This window comes from Salmo salar, chromosome ssa05 (assembly GCF_905237065.1).
Source record: "Salmo salar chromosome ssa05, Ssal_v3.1, whole genome shotgun sequence".
Classification (NCBI taxonomy): Eukaryota; Metazoa; Chordata; class Actinopteri; order Salmoniformes; family Salmonidae; genus Salmo; species Salmo salar.
Window position 1 is genome coordinate 58,453,157 of NC_059446.1, and position 26,180 is coordinate 58,479,336.

General features: G+C 42.7%; 1 protein-coding gene across 2 annotated transcripts; it reads right to left on the bottom strand.

Annotated features, from left to right (window-relative positions):
- LOC106605284 (high affinity nerve growth factor receptor) lies at nt 1-26,152 on the bottom strand. Of its 2 annotated transcripts, none has more exons than XM_014200759.2 (17): nt 25,720-26,152; nt 21,334-21,408; nt 20,667-20,738; nt 17,339-17,407; nt 16,826-16,980; nt 16,425-16,567; nt 15,954-16,092; nt 7,708-8,040; nt 7,492-7,512; nt 7,198-7,256; nt 6,968-7,070; nt 5,887-6,039; nt 5,593-5,723; nt 5,305-5,477; nt 3,568-3,817; nt 3,173-3,331; nt 1-1,008 (listed from the first exon to the last, which is right to left on the bottom strand). In XM_014200759.2, the coding sequence occupies exons 1-17, from the start codon at nt 25,917-25,919 to the stop codon at nt 823-825; spliced, it is 2,421 nt and encodes an 806-aa protein (XP_014056234.1). In that variant the 5' UTR covers nt 25,920-26,152; the 3' UTR covers nt 1-822. The 2 variants fall into 2 exon arrangements, with proteins under 2 accessions (XP_014056234.1, XP_014056233.1); XM_014200758.2 differs by having other exon boundaries at nt 3,562-3,817.
- Between the last annotated feature and the right edge of the window lie 28 nt (nt 26,153-26,180).

Below are 26,180 nucleotides of genomic sequence, written 5' to 3' on the forward strand. Positions count from 1 at the left end.
TTCAAACTATTTTTGCTTTGTCATTATGGGCTATTTTGTGTAGATTGATGAGGGGAAAAAACGATTTAATGAATTTTAGAATAAGGCTGTAACGTAACAAAATGTGTAAAAGTCAAGGGGTCTGAATACATTCCCAAAGGCACTGTATAGTCTGCATTCCTCCAATCATGCAAAACCCTTCATCAGGACGACACCCATTCAGTCACACAATAAAACACTCACAGTAAACACTTGACAGGTCTTCGCTGGCCCATCCTTTTCCTCCCGCTCCCTTTCAGCGGTACACAGAGTTGGGGCTGGGTCGTCACGAGACGAGGTGAGCAGGGGTAGTAGGCAAAGCTGAAGCAGCATGGATGTTGCCAGTGCCCATACAGTATGTCCAGCTTTAGGGTTAAGAAACAGTGACCAGGAAGTAGGAAGTAACCCCCATCGTCATAGTCTTCCCATCGCTTCAGGGTAAAGTTACTCTGAGCACAGATCTGGGATCAGCTTCCCCTCCCCCAATCCTATCTGTAACCATTAGTGGCCCAAAAATACCCAATACCAGCATCTAGGAGGAACTTCACCCTACTCCCTTCCCAACCCAATGGTCCCTATCAGACCAGATCCTAGCAAAGTCCGACCTGACCAAATATCCAATCAGAGGGGTGTCGGTGTGGTTAAGACCCATAGAGGTAAATGACGGCAATGCTTAGGTTCAGGATTGCCATCGCACAGTCCTTTACCTAACTCCCACCCCTTCCCAATACACGTCATCCCTGACCGTAAGTTCCCCTACTTCCCCTTGCCTGGACACTGCCCCAGCCCCAGACCTCCCAGCCTCTACCCCAGGATGTCCAGGTAGATAGTGGGGCTCTTGACAAGGGCAAGGAGGCGGCTGTGGATGTCCTTGATGACGAGCCTCTGCTGGGGCTCCCTTTGCCAGCAGCCCTGCATCAGGCCGTGCACCTCTTTGGGACAAGTGCGTGGTCTCTCCAGCTCCCGGCCCTGTGTAATGCACTCGATAGCCTGTGGGGGTGAAAATAGAGGCAGAGGGAGGGGGTTAGAATTAGAAGGTCTGCTAGCTACAGTAACTCCAGGTTTTTACAATGCCTCTTTATTTGGGGCTATTACCTCAGGGTTTGAATGTTTTCATGATTGTCACTTTTCATTAATTTGACCAGACAAGCTCAAGCTACGCTAGAGAGCTTAAGGTGAAGACACTTGGGTAAGAACAATAAGTGGAGTTGTCAAGATGAGTCGACAACTTCTGTACAATTCCGGAGAACGTTCTGTGAGAACCAAAGATGTTGCCTCTAAAAAGCTGATGATTTTTTATAACAATGGAATGGTATTCATCAGAAAAATGGTCAAATTGACACATTCTTACGCATGGCATGGCTCTATGCATTTATCACTGTCAAGAACTGAATTGCACTATGCCTATTCTCATTCAAGGACTGCCCTTGGCCCCACATCACACAAAGAGCCAGCGACTTAACCCTTTTAAAGAGTTCAATATCCCTAACCTAATCCAATGAACTGAAGAGACCTGTCAGCACTGAACCTCATGATACTATAATGCCCAGCTAGCACATTTGGGTCCTTGGAAGATGTGGGAACGTACGTTTTTGGTTTCCCATTGGTTCTGGGAACGAAGCCATACATTTCCTGACCAGTAAAGCAGAACGTTTTTTAAATGTTCTGAGATTTGAAGTTATCATTTTTCCTGATATTTTTAGGTTCTGAAAACGTTTTACTATAGTTCCCTTGAGGTTCCATTGAGGTTAAATTAACATTCTCAGAACGGAAATTATTGGTTATTTGAAGGTAATTAAATAGCATTCTGAGTTTCAATAACACTGCTAGCTTAGAATCATTGTTTTGAAACTCCAAGCACGGATAGGACTCATGGAAATTAATTTGTTTAGCCATTAATCATGTAAACACCTGTATTTTTTATTGTGGCACAGCATCAGTGAGATTCAAACCTATGATCTTCTGTTCTTCAGCCATGGAATTTGTCCACGGCACCACCAGGATGGAGCTAGCATGTCATGTTTTTTTACTTATACAAAGCTGTACATTTTTGTCATTTTAGTTTATAATTTTTAGGAAACGTTCTATTAAAGTAATGAAACACCAAGAAAATAATGTTTTTTTGTAAAGTTTCTTAAAAGTGCTGAGAATGTTTCAAAGCAACTATCCTGCACGATTCCCAGAAAGTTGTGGGAAGGTTGTATGCATAAAAACCATAGGACAACCACGCTCTCACCGAGCTCTAAGAAACATAAGGTTCTCAGAACATTGTGTGCATCTTCATAAGTGAACAAAAATGTATAGTGACTTTCCAAGATGGCCGCCCGTCTCCTTATCTCAGACCTAGATGGAGTGTTTGGGATGATTTATCCCTGCCTTCCCTAATTAGACGACATGATAATTACACACGTCCATCATTGGCCGGGAAGGATTAGGTTAACAAGGTTAAATGTCATTGGCCCTGGGCAAAGATGAGAGCCAATGAGATTAGAATTGAGTGGACGGGAAAATTGATCTACCCTCCACTTGAAAGGAAAGAGGGTTCTAGTCCATAATGGTGTGTTGCGGTCAGGACAGAGTCCACTTCTTGGGGTGCAACCTAAAAGGGTTGGACTGGGCCCGCCATGATTACTATGAAGTCATTGATTGGCTGTATAGCAGACGGGAAATCCTAGTGCTCTAGTCTCCCTCTATGATCAAACACTTTACCCTCTATCCACTGGCTGAATGATGCTGTGGTACAGTATTTACACTTTGCCTGGACACTGTTCCATTACTCAACGCAACTAGATATCAGAGTTATAGCTACTTCATTATTACTATGAATTTAGAAGGTTTTGATCACCAATACAAAGATGCCCCTTTCACAAAAAAAGGTAGGTGCTTATATTTGTCCTATTTCACGTGTGAATTGGAAATGTGTTTTTGCATATCCCACTCTCCCTGAGACATCAGAGAGTAGGTTCACAGCCAGAGTCTGCCATTATGAACAGCACCTGGAGAAATTAGCATTGCTCAACGGCACATCAACAGATTCTTCACCTTGTCAGCTCAGGGATTCGAACCACCACTCTTTCAGTTATTGGCCCAATGCTCTAGCCACTATGCAACCTGCCACCCCATGTTGCTTCCTACCTAGTGCCCAGTTCCTTACCTCACTGTTGGAGAGCTGGTACCAGGGCTGTTTCCCATAGGTGAAGATCTCCCAGAGGACCACTCCAAAGCTCCAGATATCACTCTCCGTGGTGAACTTCCTGTACATGATGCTCTCCGGGGGCATCCAGCGAATAGGAAGCATCGTACGCCCACCCACCTGACAGGAGTGAGGTCAATGGTCATTCAATTGTACATTCATAGAATTATAATTAATATGACAATGGAGATGTACCATGCTACTTCATATGTGATAAGCCTATACATTGAAAATATCAATATGTATTTTTTTGTACATAGAGTTGGATATACTCTTTTGTGAAATGTTACATGACAATGACGTGTTCGATGACAAATCCCCACCCTAAAAAAGTATTTCACTACTTCCACCTTTACCCTGTAGTAGTCTGTGCTGTAGATGTCCCGGGACATGCCAAAGTCTCCTATCTTGACCATCAGACTCTCTCCCATATCTCCCACCAGGCAGTTGCGTGTGGCCAGGTCCCGGTGCACGAAGTGAAGGGAGGCCAGGTAGACCATGCCCGAGGCGATCTGGGCGGCGATGTGCAGCATCTGGGGAAGAGTGAGCTGGCCCAGTGGGGGCATCTTCACCTCCTCCAGGATATGGGCGTCTGGACCGTGCGCCCTGGTGGACAGGGGGAGGAGAGGTCAAGACCTTTCGAGTTTTACAGGCTTTTTGGTAAACGGCATGTGACATACTTTGGCTGACATCCATCAGGACCCGTATTCATAGAGTCTCAGAGTAGTGTTTATATAGGATCACATAGCCTTTTAGATCATAATGAATATATGGACCGGGAGACCTGATCCTGGATCAGCGCTCCTACTCTGAGACGCTTTGTGATATGGGCCCAGCTCGCCCAGATTAATTTAGGCTTCTGATTGGTCCTTTGATGCATGAACTTTTGCACCAACCTAGTGATGCAATAGCAACATACAGTGAGTGACCAGATGGATGATTACTGCATGCAATCTGCAGATGGAACATGTTGGACGTATACGAGATCTTTTAAGTATAATAGAGGCGGTCAGCTAGAGACCAAGCCATAACAAAACAACTTAACAGGATGGTTAATAGGAAACATAAGGCTTGTTATACGCCTTGCGTTCATTTGGAATAATTTGATTTCGAGATGCATGATAGCCTTACTCTTCAAACGTTCCACAGTTTCTCTCAATATGGCATCCACCCCACCCACTCTGACTTGTAGCTCACTCCCAATAAGCTCCTCGATGTGTCCATCAATCCTAATAGAAATGTGTCACTTGCAGGAAGTTATCTATTCTATCACTATTAGTTTAACAGGCAGGTGGTAGGGTAGACGAGCAGCTGCCTCATAGGCCAAGAGACACACATCCATTCTGTCTGCTTGGAAATGTGATTTCCATCTATCCATGAATCTGGATAGTGTGGGCTGTGTCTGTGTGCGCATTGAGTCTCCATTCCCAGTCTGGCCCCACTGGACACCTGGCAGTGGCAGACATACACTGTCTATGTCTGTTTCAATGGTGTCTCAGAGTACGTCCCAGGTGCAGCATGAGTGGTCATCTACAGTATCAACGTGGTGCTCTGTCTGAGTGCTCAGGGAACATATCTCCTGCATCCATGTTGGACCAGACTTGTCTTTAGAACTTCAGAGTGTAGACAGGCTACGAGAAGTTCTGTCGTTGACGTGAATATCTTCAATGAAATGATGTCCGAAATGCATCTAAAATCACATATTCAGTCATCCCAGATCACAGAAATGATTTGGTACTCCCACAACTATGTGTCCTTAACCACTGCAACACATTGTTGGTCCATGTGGTCCACCCCAAGTGGGTTATTGTCTTGGGAACACAACAAGGTAGAGCAGTGAGGACGATGGTGTCTACAAGTGTGGCTTGGCATAGAAACAGTTGCATTTGTGTGGTTCATCAAGGTCAATTAAGTGGCTTTGCTGAAGAGCAGTGGACACAACGATGCAGAGATGTCAGAACAAAACCCTCGGCTTCTAAATAGTTACCATGCTGAAGCTAATGAGTAGAAGTTAACAGGGGAAGGTTAGCATGGGTGGCCATGAGGTTATCCCTGTGGGGATTTAAGTACGAGGTTCTGTTTCTATTCCATACCTGAGGAAGCGGTTGAGGTCTCCATGTCTCATGTATTCAAACACCATCGCCAGTGGTTCTCCGTCTGTACACACTCCATAGAAGCGAACAATATTCTGGTGCTGGAGCACTGTGAGCAGCTCAGCCTCTCTCTGGAAGTCCTGCCGGGTCGACTCATTGGCATCCTTCAGAGTCTGACCACAGAGAAACACAGTCACGGGAGGATATGACATCATCATGTTTAGGAGGCCTAAACTTCATGTAATGCACCTCTGAAAGTGTGACCATGGATGGAAGTCTCATGCATACCTTGATGGCCACCAGCATTTTGTCACTGTCCGGACTGAGGTTGGCACACTCTGCCAGGTAGACTTTGCCAAACGCCCCCTCACCCAATTCCCACTTCAGAACTACATCCTGTCTTTTGATGTGCTGCACACCTGTACATACAAAGAGAAAGGCTTTTAACATTGGGCCTTATAAAACATTGTAAGATCACTGCATTACCAACTTTATCCAGGGAAAAAACATGGTAGATATTAAATGCAATCATAATGAAGTTAGCACGTATCCACTCCCTAGTTGTATTCCGATTCCACTCACACATGTCTTTGTCTTTGAAGATGCCACAGAAGTACTGGGGGTTCTCCACAAAGCTGGACACGCCAGAGTCGTCAGAGGAAGGAGGGCTGGCCCCAAAGTTCATGAAACGCAGTGACACAGCAAGATCATCCTCTGTTCCCAAGACAGATGAACCTGGAGAGAGAGAGAGAGAGAGAGAGAGAGAGAGAGAGAGAGAGAGAGAGAGAGAGAGAGAGAGACCTGAATGTGATACATCCATTTATTTTTCAGCAATTTATGGATGCATTGTTCAGTAACAAAGAAAATGTTGGAAGTGGACGTCGGAGCAGTAAGCAACTACTGTATTTTCTGCAGACAGTATTCAAAATCGTAAAACCCACTCAACGAGAAAACCACAGAACCCCCAGAGCCCCTGATAGAAAATGGTGGAGGACAGCAAGCGAGGGGAAACGAGTTGGCCAGGAGGGGGGCCCACTTAGGCAATCAGGCCCACTTAGGCACTTTCTGGGGTGGTCCGAGAGGACCTATCACGCCTACCGTAGCTGGTCTCCATCAGTCTTCTTTAATGGCCCACGCTGCTGCTAGGGGCTCCTGCTGTAATTAAGGCACTCTAACCGAGCTGTTGGGCTGACAGTGTGCAAAGTTACAGCCTGGTGGAAACCCTATTTTGCCTGGCCTCATGTGAATTACTTTTAGAAAGGAATACAATGCTTGCTGCGGAACTATTGGCAATTCCAAAGTGATAATGAAATAAATGAGTTTGCATTGATGGCGGCTTTTGGTAGTTTCAGTTTGGAATGGATATGCGTTTTCAGAGTCTTTACCATTGGCAAAGTGTCATATTCTCCTGGGGTTGTCTCTTATTGAATTATCCAGACAGGGAAATGTCCGAATTCAGTCTCTACCCTTCACTTTCTAACAACTGAGGTGTTTTGAGAACAGCTAACCCATCTCAGGTTGTTTCATAGCTGTCTTCTGTGAAATCCCAAGTAACGTGTTGCTTACCCTCTGAGTATAGGAGACTATACTTTGTTCAAAATGACAACCGACAGACACTACTGTGATATCTGAAACACATTGCATAGTAGAGTGTGTCACTTACGGTGAATACCAAACTTGGACTGCTGGCCGCACTTGTTGATGACCAGTACCATAATGAGGAGGAAGGCGCAAGCAAACACAGCCAGACCCACTGCCACTGACACCTGCACAGAAACATAATTAGCGTCAACATAGCTTAGCATAGCATAACAGAAATTTGCTAAAACATTAGCATTCCATACTGTATGTTATATTATTACTATGTTTCAGACCCATTGAATGGCGTCTCACCCCAAACACTCTGCTATCCGTGTTCTCAGTGACATCCTCATTAGATTTGTTGGTGGGAACTGGAGGGAGCAGAAAAGGAATCATTAATGATGGATCGTTACTCACAAATCACCTTGATAGCCACATATAAAGTATGCAAGACACTGACACAGTGTATTATCTGAAAGCAGAATCCTGGGTAATTTACACTCTACTACCTGTGATAAGTATTTTTTGTTCTCGTTAGGTACAGTTTAGAAAGTTCTGTTTCTACAAGGTAACAGTCACTGTTAAAATAACATTCAAAAGGCTTACGTGGATCACTTTCTTCAAGGACTGGCATGAAGAAAAGGAGAGGATGACAAATTTAGACTAAGTATACAGTACATACTGTACATGCAAGCACATGAGACTGTATCTAACATAACACAAGTTGGTGAATAGTGAGGGTCAGTATCATTGAGATCCGATTAAATTGCTATTATTATTATTATTATTATTATTCTATGACCTTTAATTTCAGACAATCACCTGGGATGATGCCCTCAGGATCAAAAGGGTCAAAGGGGTTGTCCATGAACATCCCTGTGGCCGTGGCTTGGTCCACGCCCAGTCTGTTCCCCACGATGATGGTGTAGAGGCCGTTGTTCAGGTGGGTGGGCTTGTTGAGAAATAGACAACCGTGCTTCACAGAGCCGTCGTCCGAGTCGGGAATGAACTGTGTGTAGGTGTAATGGCCCTCGGTCAGGTTGGAGCCGTTGAAAAGCCAGCGGATGGTTGGCTCAGGGTTCCCGTCCACCTTAAAGGGGAAACACCAGTGGTGCTGTTGCTCGGCGTTGTGCAGGAATATGATTTTGGATGGAACTGGATGGAAGACATGAGATGTGGTCCGTTAGGATGTGTGAATGAGTAAGGCGATAAGGTGAAACAAAGGCTATTTCTGAATTCAGAACATTGGTCAACCTACTGTACAGTGAGCAATCCCTTCAAAATCGTTTACAATAAATGTGTGTAAATCATTAAACATGATATTAGAATGAGATTACATTTAGCTGAAATAATTATCCACAAAGCTATAACCATAGTTATCAACACATAAATTATCTCTTTGTGCTGAATTTTCAGTTTACCACATCCAACCTGTTTCAGACAAAGTTATTGGTTGGTCAATAGAAGGTACAGCCTCAGCCAAGTGCCCTATAGGTTGCTCCTATGAGTTTCCATGAATCAATGTTCTCCATCTGCACTGTCAACCTGTTGACCTGGAATGAATAATGAATCCAGGTTTTGTTAGGGCCCCTAACCACAAGAACTACCTGGAAGCACGGAGCTGACAAGAAGCTACAGGAAATGGCTTCTTTAGATCGAAGACTATGCTGATGCAGAGAGACCCCTCACTCTGACAATTTCCACTGACCATTCCACTGCTCTTAACCTATGACACGACTGCAGAAAATGCTGTGCTAAAGGGATACCAAGGCATTTGTCTCTTTCCTCTTGAGATCATCTCTGAAAAGAGATGCTAAAGACAGTCATGGATGGCAAAAAAAATAGCACAACTAGCACAACCCATCAGGTTTGACTTCATGTCCCCAATTTAGTTAATAGTGAGTTAGAAAAGAGCACAATATGAGTTTTGTTGAACTCTGTATGAAATGAAATAATAAATTATAGTTAACCGTTAAACGTTTTCTTCGTAGATTAGATTTGTTTGATTGATTCTTGCAATCGGTTCCTAGGGTGTAGTCTATATTTTCATTTTGAAAAACCTTTTCTCAAACAAGTTTATTTTATATATATATATATTACTGAACGCAGCACCAATCGCCTGAATCACAGGAAGTGGTCAGACCAGCCACTCAACAGAACAGATCCCTGGCTGTAAACACCACACTGATCGGGGAGCTAATTAAGGGTAATTAAAGGCTAGCGGTTAATGAGTGTCCATCCACCGGGGGGACTGATGTTGATAGATTAGCCACGCTAACGCACTTACAGGCTGCCAATCACTCCGGATGAACACTGTGTTCCGGAGTAGGAGGGAGAAGTCCATTAGCCGGGCCTCTTATCGAATCTTACCACGCTTATCAGCCCATTTTCCTCCCTACATTCATTAACTGTCCCTCGATGCTCATGCATTTGGCTGCAACTCTTTTTGGGATTTATTTTCCAATGAGTGTCACTGAGTTGGTGAAATGATATTGTTTGGCCAATATTTACTGTAATGTATTGCTAATGCATCAACGCACTCTCTTCTGTGGGATCACAGTTTGCAGCAATTCAGATATTTTCCAGTAGCAAAGCTGGGCTAAGGCAAAATAATATAATCGGATGTCTGTTTTGTTCTGTCATCTGTTTGAGGTCTTTGTCCGCGTAGGGTTGATAAATGAGAAAAATGCAACTATCAAAATATAGCATCACCAATGTAACGTTACAGTGATGTATTACTAATGCTGTGGCAACTCGTCATTCAGGGCAGGTGAGGCAGAGTCACCTGTTTTGAGCCCCACCTGTTTAGCTAAAAATATTTACATATACAGTACCAGTCAAAAGTTTGGACACACCTACTCATTCAAGGGTTTTTCTTTATTCTTTACTATTTTCTACATTGTAGAATAATAGTGAAGATATCAAAACTATGAAAAAACACATGGAATCATGTAGTAACCAAAAAAGTGTTAAAGAAATATAGAAAATATATTTTAGATTTTAGATTCTTCAAAGTAGCCACCCTTTGCCTTGATGACAGCTTTGCACACTCTTGGCATTCTCTCAACCAGCTTCACCTGGAATGCTTTCAGGCTTTCAGTCTTGAAGGAATTCCCATATATGCTGAGCACTTGTTGGCTGCTTTTCCTTCACTCTGCGGTCCAACTCATCCCAAACCATCTCAATTGGGTTGAGGTCGGGTGATTGTGGAGGCCAGGTGATCTGATGCAGAACTCCATACCTATCCTTGGTCAATAGCCCTTACACAGCCTGGAGGTGAGTTGGGTCATTGTCGAGTTGAAAAACAAATAAGAGCAAACCAGATGGGAAAACGTATCGCTGCAGAATGCTGTGGAAGCCATGCTGGTTAAGTGTGCCTTGAATTCTAAGTAAATCACAGACTGTGTCACCAGCAAAGCATCCCCACACCATCACACCTCCTCATCCATGATTAACGGTGGGAACCACCTACTCTGCGTCTCACAAATATACGGCGGTTGGAACCAAAAATCTCAAATATCCACCGGTCTATTGTCCATTGCTCGTGTTTCTTGGCCCATGCAAGTCTCTTCTTCTTATTGGTGTCCTTTAGTAGTGGATCCTTTGCCGCACTTCGACCATGATGGCCTGATTCACGCAGTCTCCTCTGAACAGTTGATGTTGAGATGTGTCTGTTACTTGAACTCTGTGAAGCATTTATTTGGCTGCAATTTCTGAGGTTGGTAACTCTAATGAACTCATCGTCTGCAGCAGAGGTAACTCTGGGTCTTCCTTTCCAATGGCGGTCCTCATGAGAGCCAGTTTCATCATAGCGCTTGATGGGTTTTGCGACTGCACCTGAAGAAACTTTCAAAGTTCTTGAAATGTTTCGTATTGACTGACTTTTATGTCTGAAAGTAACAATGGACTGTCATTTCTCTTTGCTTATTTGAGTTGTTCGTGCCATAATATGGACTTGGTCCTATAGCAAATAGGGCTATCTTCTGTATACCACCCCTACCTTGTTACAACACAACTGATTGGTACAAACGCATTTAGAAGGAAAGAAATTCCACAAATTAACTTTTAACAAGGCACACCTGTTCATTGAAATCCATTCCTCATTAAGCTGGTTGAGAAAATGCCAAGAGTGTCCAAAGCTGTCATCAAGACAAAGGGTGGCTACTTTGAAGAATCTAAATTCCTAAATATTTTGTTTATTTTTTTAACACCTTTTTGGTTACTACATGATTCCATATGTGTTATTTCATAGTTTTGATGTCTTCACGATTATTCTACAATGTAGAAAATAGTAAAAAATAAAGAAAACCCTTGAATGAGTAGGTGTGTCCAAACTTTTGATTGATACTGTATATATATATATACAGTTGAACTCAGAAGTTTACATACACCTTAGCCAAATACATTTAAACTCAGTTTTTCACCATTCCTGACGTTTAATCCTAGTAAATATTATCTGTCTTAGGTCAGTTAGGATCACCAATTTATTCTAAGAATGTGAATTGTCAGAATAATAGTAGAGAGAATGATTGATTTCAGCTTATATTTCTTTCACCACATTGCTAGTGGGTCAGAAGTTTACATATACTCAATTAGTATTTGGTAGCATTGCCTTTAACTTGTTTAACTTGGGTCAAACGTTTTGGGTAGCCTTCCACAAGCTTCCCACAATAAATTGGGTGAATTTTGGCCCATTCCTCCTGACAGAGCCTACAGGTTTGTAGGCCTCCTTGCTCGCACACACTTTTTCAGTTCTGCCCACAAATCTTCTATAGGATTGAGGTCAGGGCTTTATGATGGCCACTCCAATACCTTGACTTTGTTGTCCTTAAGCCATTTTGCCACAACGTTGGAAGCATGCTTGGGGTCATTGTCCATTTGGAAGACCCATTTGCAACCAAGCTTTAACTTCCTGACTGATGTCTTGAGATGTTGCTTCAATATATCCACATAATTGTCCCACCTGCAGCAAAGCACGCCCACAACATGATGCTGCCACCCCCGTGCTTCCCGATTGGGATAGTGTTCTTCGGCTTGCAAGACTCCACCTTTTTCCTGCAAACATAACGATGGTCATTATGGCCAAACAGTTCTATTTTTGTTTCATCAGACCAGAGGATATTTCTCCAAAAAGTACGAGCTTTGTCCCCATAGTCTGGCTTTTTTATGGCGGTTTTGGAGCAGTGGCTTCTTCCTTGCTGAGCGGCCTTTCAGGTTATGTCGATATAGGACTCGTTTTACTGTGCATATAGATACTTTTGTACCTGTTTCCTCCAGCATCTTCACAAGGTCCTTTGCTATTGTTCTAGGATTGATTGCACTTTTCGCATCAAAGTACGTTCATCTCTAGGAGACAGAACAGGTCTCCTTCCTGAGCGGTATGATGGCAGCGTGGTCCCATGGTGTTTATACTTGCATACTATTGTTTGTACAGATGAACGTGGTACCTTTAGGCGTTTGGAGATTGCTCCCAAGGATGAACAGGACTTGTGGAGGTCTACAATTCTTTTTCTGAGGTCTTGGCTGATTTCTTTTGATTTTCCCATGATGTCAAGCAAAGAGGTACTGAGTTTGAAGGTAGGCCTTGAAATACATCCACAGGTACACCTCCAATTGACTCAAATGATGTCAATTAGCCTATCAGAAGCTTCTAAAGCCTTGACATGATTTCCTGGAATTTTCCAAGCTGTTTAAAGTCACAGTCAACTTAGTGTATGTAAACTTCTGACCCACTGGAATTGTGATACAATAAATTATAAGTGAAATAATCTGTCTGTAAACAATTGTTGGAAAAATGACTTGTGTCATGCACAAAGTAGATATCCTAACCAACTTGCCAAAACAATAGTTTGTTAACAAGACATTTGTGGAGTGGTTGAAAAATGAGTTTTAATGACTCCAACCTAAGTGTATGTAAACTTCCGACTTCAACTGTATATATACTGCTCAAAAAAATAAAGGGAACACTTAAACAACACAATGTAACTCCAAGTCAATCACACTTCTGTGAAATCAAACTGTCCACTTAGGAAGCAACACTGATTGACAATAAATTTCACATGCTGTTGTGCAAATGGAATAGACAACAGGTGAAAATTATAGGCAATTAGCAAGACACCCCCAATAAAGGAGTGGTTCTGCAGGTGTTAACCACAGACCACTTCTCAGTTCCTATGCTTCCTGGCTGATGTTTTGGTCACTTTTGAATGCTGGCGTTGCTTTCACTGGTAGCATGAGACGGAGTCTACAACCCACACAAGTGGCTCAGGTAGTACAGCTCATCCAGGATGGCACATCAATGCGAGCTGTGGCAAGAAGGTTTGCTGTGTCTGTCAGCGTAGTGTCCAGAGCATGGAGGCGCTACCAGGAGACAGGCCAGTACATCAGGAGACGTGGAGGAGGCCGTAGGAGGGCAACAACACAGCAGCAGGACCGCTACCTCCGCCTTTGTGCAAGGAGGAGCACTGCCAGAGCCCTGCAAAATGACCTCCAGCAGGCCACAAATGTGCATGTGTCTGCTCAAACGGTCAGAAACAGACTCCATGAGGGTGGTATGAGGGCCCGACATCCACAGGTGGGGGTTGTGCTTACAGCCCAACACCGTGCAGGACGTTTGGCATTTGCCAGAGAACACCAAGATTGGCAAATTCGCCACTGGCGCCCTGTGCTCTTCACAGATGAAAGCAGGTTCACACTGAGCACGTGACAGACGTGACAGAGTCTGGAGATGCCGTGGAGAACGTTCTGCTGCCTGCAACATCCTCCAGCATGACCGGTTTGGCGGTGGGTCAGTCATGGTGTGGGGTGGCATTTCTTTGGGGGGCCGCACAGCCCTCCATGAGCTCGCCAGAGGTAGCCTGACAGCCATTAGGTACCGAGATGAGATCCTCAGACCCCTTGTGAGACCATATGCTGGTGCGGTTGGCCCTGGGTTCCTCCTAATGCAAGACAATGCTAGACCTCATGTGGCTGGAGTGTGTCAGCAGTTCCTGCAAGATGAAGGCATTGATGCTATGGATTGGCCCGCCCATTCCCCAGACCTGAATCCAATTGAGCACATCTGGGACATCATGTCTCGCTCCATCCACCAACGCCACGTTGCACCACAGACTGTCCAGGAGTTGGTGGATGCTTTAGTCCAGGTCCGGGAGGAGATCCCTCAGGAGACCATCCGCCACCTCATCAGGAGCATGCCAAGGCATTGTAGGGAGGTCATACAGGCACGTGGAGGCCACACACACTACTGAGCCTCATTTTGACTTGTTTTAAGGACATTACATCAAAGTTGGATCAGCCTGTAGTGTGGTTTTCCACTTTAATTTTGAGTGTGACTCCAAATCCAGACCTCCATGGGTTGATAAATTGGATTTCCATTGATTATTTTTGTGTGATTTTGTTGTCAGCACATTCAACTATGTAAAGAAAAAAGTATTTAATAAGATTATTTATTTCATTCAGATCTAGGATGTGTTGTTTAAGTGTTCCCTTTATTTTTTTGAGCAGTATATATATATATATATATATATATATATATATACACACACACAGTGCATTCAGAAAGTATTCAGACCCCTTGACAAAATACAGAGAGATCCTTGATGAAAACCTGTTCCAGAGCGATCAGGACTTCAGATTGGGGCGTAGGTTCACCTTCCAACAGGACAACTACCCCTAAGCACACAGCCAAGACAATGCATGAGTGGCTTCGGGACAAGTCTCTGAATGTCCTTGAGTGACCCAGCCAGAGCCCAGACTTGAACCCGATCGAACATCACTGGAGAGACCTGAAAATTGCTGTGCAGCAACCATCTAACCTGACAGAGCTTCAGAAGATCTGCAGAGAAGAATGGGAGAAACTCCCCAAATACAGGTGTCATGCTTGTAGCGTCATACCCAAGAAAACCTGAGGCTGTAATGTACTGAGTAAAGGGTCTTAATACTTATGTAAATGTGATATTTCAGTTATTTTATTTTTATAAATGTGTAAAAATGTTGTTTTTTTTAACTGTTTTTACTTTGTCATTATGGGGTATTGTGTGTAGATTGATGAGTAAAATACATTTTAGAATAATGTCATTTTTTTATTTAACCTTTATTTAACTAGACAAGTCAGTTAGGAACAAATTCTTATTTACAATGACGGCCTAGGAACAGTGGGTTAACTGCCTTGTTCAGGGGCAGAACGACAGATTTTTACCTTGTCAGCTCAGAGATTCGATCCAGCATCCTTTCAGTTACTGGCCAAAAGCTCTAACCACTAGGCTACCTGCCACCCCAGTAAGGCTGTAACATAACAAAATGTGGAAAAAGTCAAGGTGTCTGAATACTTTCCGAATGCACTGTAGATATATATGCCCCGTTTATTTATCCTACTGTTCTGAATTGGTGTACAGAGAGAATACTCTAAGAACTACCCATGTTCTGAATTCTGTCGCTGTACTTTTCAAAAGTGTTGAACAAATAGTTATATTGACCACGTCCGTCTTAGCTGGCTCGTTAATGTCTTATCCGCTTATGAGGCTGAATGAACTGCTTCGCTGCCAGACGAGGCTCTGCTGATAGCCAGGTGTAGCGGTGGTAAGGATTCACGCCATGGTGCTGAAAGGAAAGCTCTGCTGTGGGGACAGAAGACTCTAACAGTTTGTGAGCACCGTTTGTCACCGTTATCGTGAAATTAATGTATTGTTTAGTGTTGTGTTACGTAGTGGCTTTGCTGGTATGCATTACAAAAAAAAGATAAATGTTTGCTCCACCAAGATTTACATGCTAAAATCGCTACTGTAGTAATGTATTATTGAGTGACAAGTGATAACAATAATAATCTAAATGAAATACCTGTGGCATGTTAAAGCAAAGTGACAAGGTGGGCTTATTTTTTGCCACAATTATTAATACAAAGTATTTCATTCTGGGGAATGAATGTCTGGCTGTACACATTGCTGCGAGAGGAAAATTGACACCATTTTTCTCTCCCTCTACCTCTCCTGCTTTCATTGCAGTATGACAGCACTCACTGAGTCTTTTAGCTTTCAACACCCTGACAGCTTTAATAGTTCACTGGCACTTACATTCAATGTCCAACGTCACTTTCTCTTTCCCAGGCCCAGCCCGGTTCTCTGCCTCACAGGTCAAGTTGTGCAGGTTGTCTTCTGAGGACATATTCCACAGCTGCAGCTCCAGCTCCAAAGTGGAGCCCCAGAACCTCTCCTGCAGATGGAACAAGACGTAGAGGACAACAGGGGCTTAGCTACACATTACAGTTTACAACAATCATGGAGACATCTGAGATGCAAGGAGAGTCTGAATGATTATGACAATGTACACAATAAGGAAACCTAAACACATCATAATACTATTTTATATTTAGTTCTGAATATTCCTTCATATATGACCCCGATCCAGTTACTAGAGTTTGTATTTAAACATATGTTAGGCATGTTAAGGGGAACAAAAAGTGCATTGTGCAATATCTCAGAAGAAACACTGATCTAGCTGGTTTTCCCCAATCAGTATGTCCATGTGACATCATCACTCAGTACCTGTACAGTATAGCGAGACAGCAGTTTATTCGTGAGCCACCTCACTACAGGCATGGGCACTCCTTTCACCTGACACACAAATGTCAGGTTGCCCCCCTCCTGGACCTTGGTGTTGGCATGGACAATGGCGACATCCGGTACAGCTGCAAAACAATGGACCGAGAATGGGTTGGAAAATCTATGGTTTGGCCTGGGGTACTAAATGTTGATAATGACGTTTAATAGCAATCCAATCAGCAATGCCACTAATGCAATTAAGTCTAATAAAGCCTTGTCAGACTATTTCTACAATGATTGAACTATACGTGTATATGATATTCGTGCATATATTACTTAGTAATAATAAAGTAAAAACACATTTTTATCTCTAAACTGAGTAAAAATCGATCAAATCAACTCACTGCAATTCTCCATCTTTAAGGAGTCCAACCGTAGGGCTTGGCCATTGGAGAAGCATTGTAGCGGTTGGTTGTCGAGGTCACTGTGGTCGTTAAGCTGCCATTGCTGCAGCCAATGGATATCACAGGAGCACTCAAGGGGGTTGTCCCTCAAAACCCTGAAAGAGAACACAGAGAAAATCGGTCTCTTTTGTCTGAAAGTTTTCCCTCAATTGTGTAACCTTCTTGTTCTTTCTAAAGGACTATACAAAGTATTCGAGGTCATTATTATCAAAGACGCACACAGCAAATAGAACATTCTAGAATTAATAGAGTGAATAGAGAGAGAAAAGTCAATATAGAAAATAATTCATCAGTGAAATATGTGTTGAAAATCCTCTGCAATCAGTTCCAAAACAGAGTGGAATGGGTCTATTTTGCTCATACAAAGTGACCATCTTTGAGTTGATAGTTCAGTCACAGGTTGACTAGTTGAAGAGAGTACAGAAGTGATGTTCTGAGTGGTGTTTTACTCACAGGTTGAGCAAGGGAAGAAAATGGAACACCTTCCAACTGATATGCTCCAGGGAGTTAGATGCCAGGTTTCTGTGTGATACAATAAGGCGACAACATCCATCCAACAGGACATTCAGCATATAAATGGCAAAAAAATCTAAATACAGTATTATACAATTTGTTGTTGAGCCTATGATTCCCCCCCCCCCTCTTTTCACCCATGTTGAGTTTTGCATAAGAATGGTCCGTGCATGGCAAACAGCTCAATATTTAAAACAAAAGGGACCATTTTGTTTTTGCACTGTTTCCATATGCTCGTCTTTGGACGTCCAACGTTTCACGAGTCCTCACATTCACACACAAACAATCAGCAGTCATTACAGCCTGGCTGTTTGTTATGTTTACACGTGTATTTGTTGTATCTATTCAAATGAGTTGTTCTGTTCTACCGTGTGTCTGACACCTGTTGTTTTCTCAAACGCTGCCATAATGAGGACAAAAATCCAAGTCTGTAATAGACTTTTTTGTGTTATCTATAATATTTTTTTGGGGGGGGGATGATGTAAATAAACATTCATCTGGAGAGATGGCTTTGTAAAATTTATGTTTTTATGTTGTTGAAATAAATCATACTGAACTAATCCCAAGACATGTTCACTCATTGCAGAACAAGCGGACCTACTTAGAATTACTCTCTGGGTGGACACATTAGTGCCTCCAAATATACTCTGCTCAATTACCCAAGCAAGTCTTTTACATCAAGTGCTACATTCACAAACATCATTGGCACACCTTGTCTCACCGTTCTGTACATTAGGTGATTAGCTCAAACACTTCTCTGAGACAGTGGTCGCTATACTTGGCCATCAATCACTACTAGAGTGCTCGAGTTATATTAGCCTGATGATGCTGCTTGTACTTGTAAGAGCAGAAAGGAGAACAGGTTTTACTATATCAAATATTGTGAATTAGGAATATGAGGTTTATTCATTTGATAAAAATATGAAATATTGCGGGCGATTGGCAGTGGATTTCTGAGGCATATCACTGCTAAGATATGCTATCCCCTATGTATCCCTATTGTATCTTTTTAAACGTGCTGCAGATCACCATGACTGCTCTGAAATGCTTCTGTGCTGACAGAGGGTGTAAATAAAACCTCTCAGAAGATGACAGCAGACCACACTGGGGAGTCCGCTCATGCAACCGATACATATTCACTCTGGCAGGGCCAATGGGGGCCAGCAGGGGTTCAATTATTTGTTTTCCTTGCTCCCAAAAGTTCATGTCAGATGGGTTAGCCATTGGGGCTTATCTATTACCAGTTCGATTCCTCCCAGGCCACAGGGGGAGGGAAGATGGCCGGGAATGGCAGCTGCTCCTAGCATCTTCATTTATAAACTGGGTGGTTCGAGCTCTGAATGCTGATTGGTTGACAGTCATGGTATATCAGACCGAGTACCATGGGTATGACAAAACATATATTTTTACTGCTGTAGTTACGTTGGTAAGCAGTTTATAATAGCAATAAGGCACCTCGGGGGTTTGTGATATATGGCCAATATACCTTAGCGTTGCGTCGTGCGTACGAACAAGCCTTAGCTGTAGAATATTGGCCGTATAACACACCTCCTCGGGCCTTATTGCTTAAATATTTTAAAGATCAAGGAAGGGGGTACAGTATCAGCCCCCCATGTTCACACCCGTTTTGGGTGGGGCTCCCAGTCTAAGAAACACATCTGTTACACCCCACAGCCCCCTCTTTGAAATATTGATTAAGCGATAATGGACCCTTAGTGGAGTGTATTTATTATGCAGCAGTTGTCGATAATCCACCAAAATGCGCGAGTAAATGGTGACTGGTGGAAGTCTTCTCCGATTTCGCCAGAACGCCCCCCACCCCACCACCACCCCACCACCAACCCTGAACCCCTTTCAGAGCCCTTCCCACTACACCCCCTCCTCCTCCCAAACCGCCTGTCTTTCAGATTAACAACATCGGACATGTCACACATGTTTAGTAAGATGATGAGGACAAGATGGTGGAGATAAGGGTCAGCTACTGATGGAGGGATGATTGCCATGGATACAGGCAGTATTGGGGAAGCTACTCTGAAAATATAGTTTACCAAGCTACTAATTATCTCATACTGTAAGAAGTTAAGCTACTCTAAAGCTACCGTTAAGAAAAACATAGTTTGCTTAACTAAAGTTACTTTGAAAAAGTAGTTCACTACATCCAAACTACTTTGTGTGGAAATGAACATATCTAAATCGGAAATGTCATAGACTACAAATTGCAAGAACAGTTCATTCTTGGGTCAGATGTTAACAGAATTAAGGGGTTATATTACCAACCACAGTTTTAGTTGTTATCCTATTAAAAACTAAAACAATGTTTTAAGTGAGAATTAGGCAGGTCTAATGTCGAAAAAGGAAATTCTTGCCTACTTCACCCATATTTTATTTTCCCAAAAACAGTTGTGTGTAGTTCCAGTAGTTAGCTGCACCGCTACATGATTCAAATGGCATTGACTACTGAAAACACTACCAAGATTTGAATTTAGTTCAACTACAACCCAGTTACTGCTAAATGTAGTTCAATTACTAGTTGAACAACATATAGTTCACTACTCCCCAACACTACATATGGGCAACACTAATGCTATTTGTAGTTGTTATTTTTCAGTGTGCTGTACAGTGTGTCTTTAGAAGGTAGCTGAAGGATTCCATTTGTGAGAAAGTTTGGATGACAGTGTTAGAAGCACAAACATCAGAAAAAGAATCTACAATTCATCCATCAGTGTTTGTTTTTCTAATATATTTGATTCAAACTTTCTAACAAGTGGAATCCAAATCATTTCAATATGCTAAAAGTGGTCCAATATGTGGTGCATGGATTGTGACTACATTTGTAAAAACAGGTTGGTCTACATTGTGTCAACCCAATCCTTTTAACTTTAAATTGAAATGGCATGTTTCTTGTAAAACAAATTTAACACACTGTTAGATCAGAGGTAAGAATCTGTCCCACATGACCCACTACTGTTGAGCCTCTGATACTATACCAATGCATTCTGTGCCTTAATAACGTCCACAGGGTCACTGTTGAATAAAATGGTATCAAATGAATTATGATTACATTTCAGTAATTTGAATCTGTATTTCAGCAGAAATCTACTGTTATGCAATTGTTATATTTTTTGCAGTGACTCTGCTGAATAATAATCTCAAGATCTCAAGGCTCGGGAGGCTTCCCCTTAATTGACAGCAACAAAGAGCCTGACCCAAGAATGGGTCGAGACATGACAAGGAAAGACAATCCCTTTGTAAAACCAAGGACACTTACACATATTGGAGCTTGAGGTTGTGTTGGAAAGCATTAGCCGAGATGTACGCCAGCCTGCAGAACGTGACGGTGCTGGGGGGAAGAATCACGGCAGACAAACATAAGACAGAACAGGAAGTGTGAAACACTGATTATGCTACTAATTAGCCACAGTAAATCCATAGTGTGTATATTAGCCAGTCTGTATTAGCTGTATTAGCTAACGCCAGACCATTTCCTTTCTTTGGATACGGCAGTGGTAAGGTACTCAGAAGAAGGATTGAAATGAAATTACTGTACAGGACTGCAGGTTATGGTGCAGAATAATGGCTAATGTGCACCACAGGAGGTTTACCCCCTTGATTGAAAGAGCCATAAAGGGAATGAAATGTCGAGTTGTAAAGTTTAGTACTGCAGATTGCTATAACAAGGTAGAGGGCATATTGGAGAGGATGAATAGGGAGGACTTATGTACTACAAGGTGGAGTGTAGAGAAGACCACTCACTCAATGACAGGACCAACCAAACATTTAAAGCCAAGTCAATCAAATCAACTGCTAGGTGTATTGTAGAACATTTTGCATATGTATGCATGTCATGCAGTAATAGAAACAGACATCTACAAACATATTATCATACAGCATTAGATAAATAAGGTACATATTACAAATTATACAAGGTTACTCACAGATTCTTCAACTCTCTATAATTGGCAAGGTCTACTTCTGTAATGTTCTCCAGGTTGGCTTGATTTTCGATGTAACTGGGTAATGAAACAAAAAATAAATACAATGTAAAATTGAAAGGAAACATTTAATTATGGCATTCAGAGTTGATTTGAGTAAAAAAAAAATAAAAGCAACAAAAAAACAACTGAAAAGTAAAATACTAAAATATTGTCTAGGAACAATGAGCTGTGTAGGCCTATTATAAACAACAAAACAAAATGCTTGAACGGAAAATTATCTTTATTGTTATCAATAATTTTTACCCACAGCAATCCAGACAATCCGGACAGTTAATATAATGACCAATACAAAAGGGTTTACATGTATTAAACGTGATGAAAGCCCTAAAAAGATACTGAATTGACACAGTACAGCACTGAGTGTTATATTTTATAGTGAAATTCATGAGTGCATTGTCCAAACCATGGGCCTTTGTGGGCTAGAGCCTGACAACTGATAGCATAACCAGACCAAGACAGATGCAAAGAAAACAAACCACAAAGCTAATATCAAAATTACTTTATCCTATCCTAGGTATTGCTCAAAGAGGTGGGGTTTCAGGTGTCTCCGGAAGGTGGTGATTGACTCCGCTGTCCTGGCGTCGTGAGGGAGCTTGTTCCACCATAGGGGTGCCAGAGCAGCGAACAGTTTTGACTGGGCTGAGTGGGAACTGTGCAGAAGTAGGGGGGTCAGCAGGCCAGAGGTGGATGAACGCAGTGCCCTTGTTTGGGAAAATGAGTCATTTTCCACTTTTCCAGACAAACCTATTATTTCACGAGAGGACAGGATGTCAACTCAACACTCATTTAACACAAGGTCACTTTTCCCTACTCTTGAACTACAGTATCTTGAACCTCTTTGTATGTTCAATCTTAGAACAAAAATGTGCTATCTAGAACCTAAAAGGGTTCTTCGGCTGTCCCCATAGTAGAACCCTTTGAAGAACCGTTTTGGTTCCAGGTAAAACATTTTTTGGGTTCCATGTACCCCTACACAGAGGGTTCTACATGGAAACGAAAAGGGTTCTCCTATGTGACAGCTGAAGAATCCCTTTCAAATCCTTTTTTGTAAGAGTGTACAGATGTAGGATTTAATTTGAGCCAGTTTGCTACAGCAGGAAAATAACCTTGCTGTCACGACTTCCGCCGAAGTCGGTCCCTCACCTTGTTCGGGCGGCGTTCGGCGGTCGACGTCACCGGTCTTCTAGCCATCGCTGATCCACCGTTCATTTTCCATTGGTTTTGTCTCTGTTTTCTACACACCTGGTTTTCATTCCCCAATTACATGTTCATGTATTTAACCCTCTGTTTCCCCCATGTTTTTTGTGCGTGATTGTTTTTATGTTCATGTCGGTTCATGAAGGCTGGTTTTTTGACTGGTGCTGTATTCACCCGTGCGTAATATTTACCGTTTGTATTTGGTCAAGTGTATTTGTTACCTTGTGCCTTGATTTATGAGTAAAGTATGTTGCTCACTCATTCTGCTCTCCTGCGCCTGACTTCATGCACCAGCTACACCCACCTTCTGACACTTGCAGCAACAGAAAATGTGAATTATTATGCAGATTATAATTATTGGACATTTTTTAAGTGTTGATACATTTTCCATAAGGGAAAATCAAGTCTGAAATGTCTAAATGTAATTACAAACTTCAGAAGCCTTTTTAAACCTCAAATACAGCCCAAGTTGAACATTTCCTGCATTGCATCAAAGTTCTCCTGCAACAGGGTGATCAAATTAACATCCTACATATGTACACGACGTGGCCAGAAAAGTACATTTTTATGTGGACTGTTATATAGCATCTATGATATTTCACCATTACTGTATCAACAACCATAAGTAAAGCAGCATAAAAGGAAAATTCCAAGCTTTTTTCACATACAGTATAGCCAAATATGATAGCTTAAAAAAGCAGCACTCAACCATTTTTCATGACAATACCTGGGAAATTTGTCACATATTTTCATTGGTATCTGGTTGACATGACGACCGATAACCAGATTACAACCAGGTGAACACTTCTCTTTCTGATCACTAAAATTGTCCTTTTACAGTCAGTATACAACCTGACCATGACGTAACAAAAGACATCAGCCAGACATCATTGCAGCCAGTTTTACCCGCTGGGCAGTGCCCCAAACATCTCCATCACCAAATATTTCCTTCTTTAACAGTGCGGCACTATTGTTTCAGTCTGTCACTGCGCAACACAGATATTTATTTGACCCACGGAGCAGTAATGTAATTGCAGGCCAGGTGGAATGAGAATCAGCAATTGCCCCTATGCTTATTGGATTGAGCCAAGTGGGTCATATTTCATCTAGTGTTCTCAGGCGGGCATTCGCTGCAAATTCGCAAAATTTCATTTATAACTTAACAAATGATGAATTTGGGCCCCTGTTCCACAGTTAATGGTTTCTTGTTTGTTCCGCTGAAACACATGCCGAAAGAGCAGCTCTTGCTTATTGATTGAATTGATTCAGAATGAATTTAGCAGCTCTGATGGAGTTCTAAGTAACACGTTTTGCCACAGGTACTGAGAAGAGAGAGAGAGAGAGACGGAGAGACAGAGAGAGAGAGAGCGAGAGAGAGAGACGGAGAGACAAAGTAACAGAGAGAGAGAGAGAGACGGAGAGACAGAGAGACTGAGTAACAGAGAGAGAGAGAGACGGGGAGACAGAGTAACAGAGAGAGAGAGAGAGAGAGAGAGAGAGAGAGAGAGAGAGAGAGAAAGAAGTAGAGGTATAGAGGGAGAAAGTTAAGTACTAGCTGGACATGCTGTAGATGCAGTCTCTCCCTTAACAAGCCAGATTGAGTGTTAATTGTTGAGAGCAGTAGAGAGGAACAAAGACAGAACAGCATGGGATTACAGCAAACGGCATTTAGTTCTGTGTTCCATTTTCAGTACTGTATTGCCTAAGTACAACAGCCATTTTACAATTATCTGAAAAGAGTGGACAAAAGTGTGTACTGTAAAGTAAAAGATAACTCCTTAAAGATGCATCCTCCAACTTTTGTATAGCTTCAGCCAGTTTTGAAAGTGGTCCCTGTTTTTTGTGGACTACGTCATCTAATTGTGTACTATGTCATCCATTTCGTGTGATATGTTACACATTTTTCAATTGGTATGATATCATATGAATGTTGCAATTGGTGTGATATGTAACAAATCCAACTCATGCAATATGAATCTGGATCCCGTAGCGCATATTTAGGTGGAGTGTACTGTGTACCCTTTATAATATTATATATGTGTCTCTTCTATGGCAGTTTTATTTAAGTATATATACTCTGTTGGCTAATAGTTCTTCAGGGAACCACAAGCCTCCTGTACAACAACATGTTCTCAACAGGTTTGTGAGGATGACCCTCACCAGGCAAGAATGTATGTATCTGAACACCCTGCTGCTATAGTGCCTCTATGATACATGATGGGGAAGAGACTGTTTGCAGTCACCAAGGCAGAGTATCAGTGAAGCACTATCAATATCAACACAGCCCCACAGACCTGATCACTCCACTACCACCAACTCTGCTCTTATCGATAGTGTTCCCTTACAGCGCATCGCACCCCAGTTCAGCCCGTGCGAAACCACCAGACAAAAGATCAAACAGACTCTGTAACCCCAACTCAAAGCGGGGGAGTTCAGATTGATGAGTTCTTTGAGTGGAATTTGTTCACTGGAAACAGATATTGAGAAACTCCAGTTGTACAAATCATGGAAAGAGGACTAAGAGTAGAAGTCTCTGATAAGATTTAATACGGATCATCTCCGGATACATACTTTGATACATACTCTTTGAATCTCATGGACTCTTCATCTTGAATAAGTGTAATAACAGTTCTGTGAAACTTCACAAAAAGTGCCCGCACAGAGTGTCTTTTGCCAATCTAATTTGCAGAAGCAATCATCAAAGCAAGAACACCAATCAAATGAACTCCGTTATCTAACCAACTCATCACCATACTAACACACACTGAAGGCCGGTGGTCATACAAAATGTACTCAATTCATAGGGTTACATAACTCCCCTCTCCAATCGCCTTGATTAAACTCCCTACTGGACTATATTCACCATCTCATATTAAGACATGTATTTGTTGTTCCACACCCACTACTGCTTCAAACAGCTCAAGCTGGTCACGCAACCAACGTCAGATAATCAAAGCAACGGATTAACCATTATGCCAACCCAACTCATTATCGACACTGCCAGACACCCCATCCAAGACTGAGCCAACAGATAGATAAGCAGAACATGAGCTCTTGACAAACACACACAACAAACCCAGCAGACCCAATCAACCCAATCAAACCATCCAAGCAACCAACTGCACTCACATTTCCGTGACGTTCTCGCTCTCCTGTAGTGCCAACGCGGGTATAGTGGCAATGCCATTGGGCTCAAGGCACTGCAGCATGGCGAAGGAGCACCGGCAGGCGGATGGGCACCCTCCCAGGGCTGGTACTGCCAGGGTGATTGCCAGTAGTACCAGGGCCAGTGGGGCTGCCCATGGAGCGGAACCCACAACCACAGCCATGATGATGGAGATTGCGGAGGGGCAGCTCAGAGAGTTGTCAATGCAGACTGAGACAGAGTAGGACTAAACAGGAGAACAGACTGGGAGGCTCCACACAAAGCAGATCTTCTCTGGGCTGACTCGCAGGGTTGTGATCCCAGCCAGGAGTCTCTGGTATTGAGCCACAGCAGCAGCGAGCAGCAGGAGCGAGGCAGGCAAGGGGCCCTGGGGATGCTGGTGGGCTGCAGCCTCCCCACCCTCACTCCCTCCTCCCTTCTCCCT

Excerpts from the sequence above, each read along its gene's own strand:
- LOC106605284 (XM_014200758.2), bottom strand. The coding sequence starts at position 25,919 with ATGGCTGTGGTTGTGGGTTCCGCTCCATGGGCAGCCCCACTGGCCCTG. Across the intron at positions 20,739-21,333 it reads TATAGAGAGTTGAAGAATCT|CACCGTCACGTTCTGCAGGC; the intron begins GTGAGTAACCTT and ends TCTTCCCCCCAG. Across the intron at positions 3,818-5,304 it reads GACCTCAACCGCTTCCTCAG|GGCGCACGGTCCAGACGCCC; the intron begins GTATGGAATAGA and ends CCTGTCCACCAG.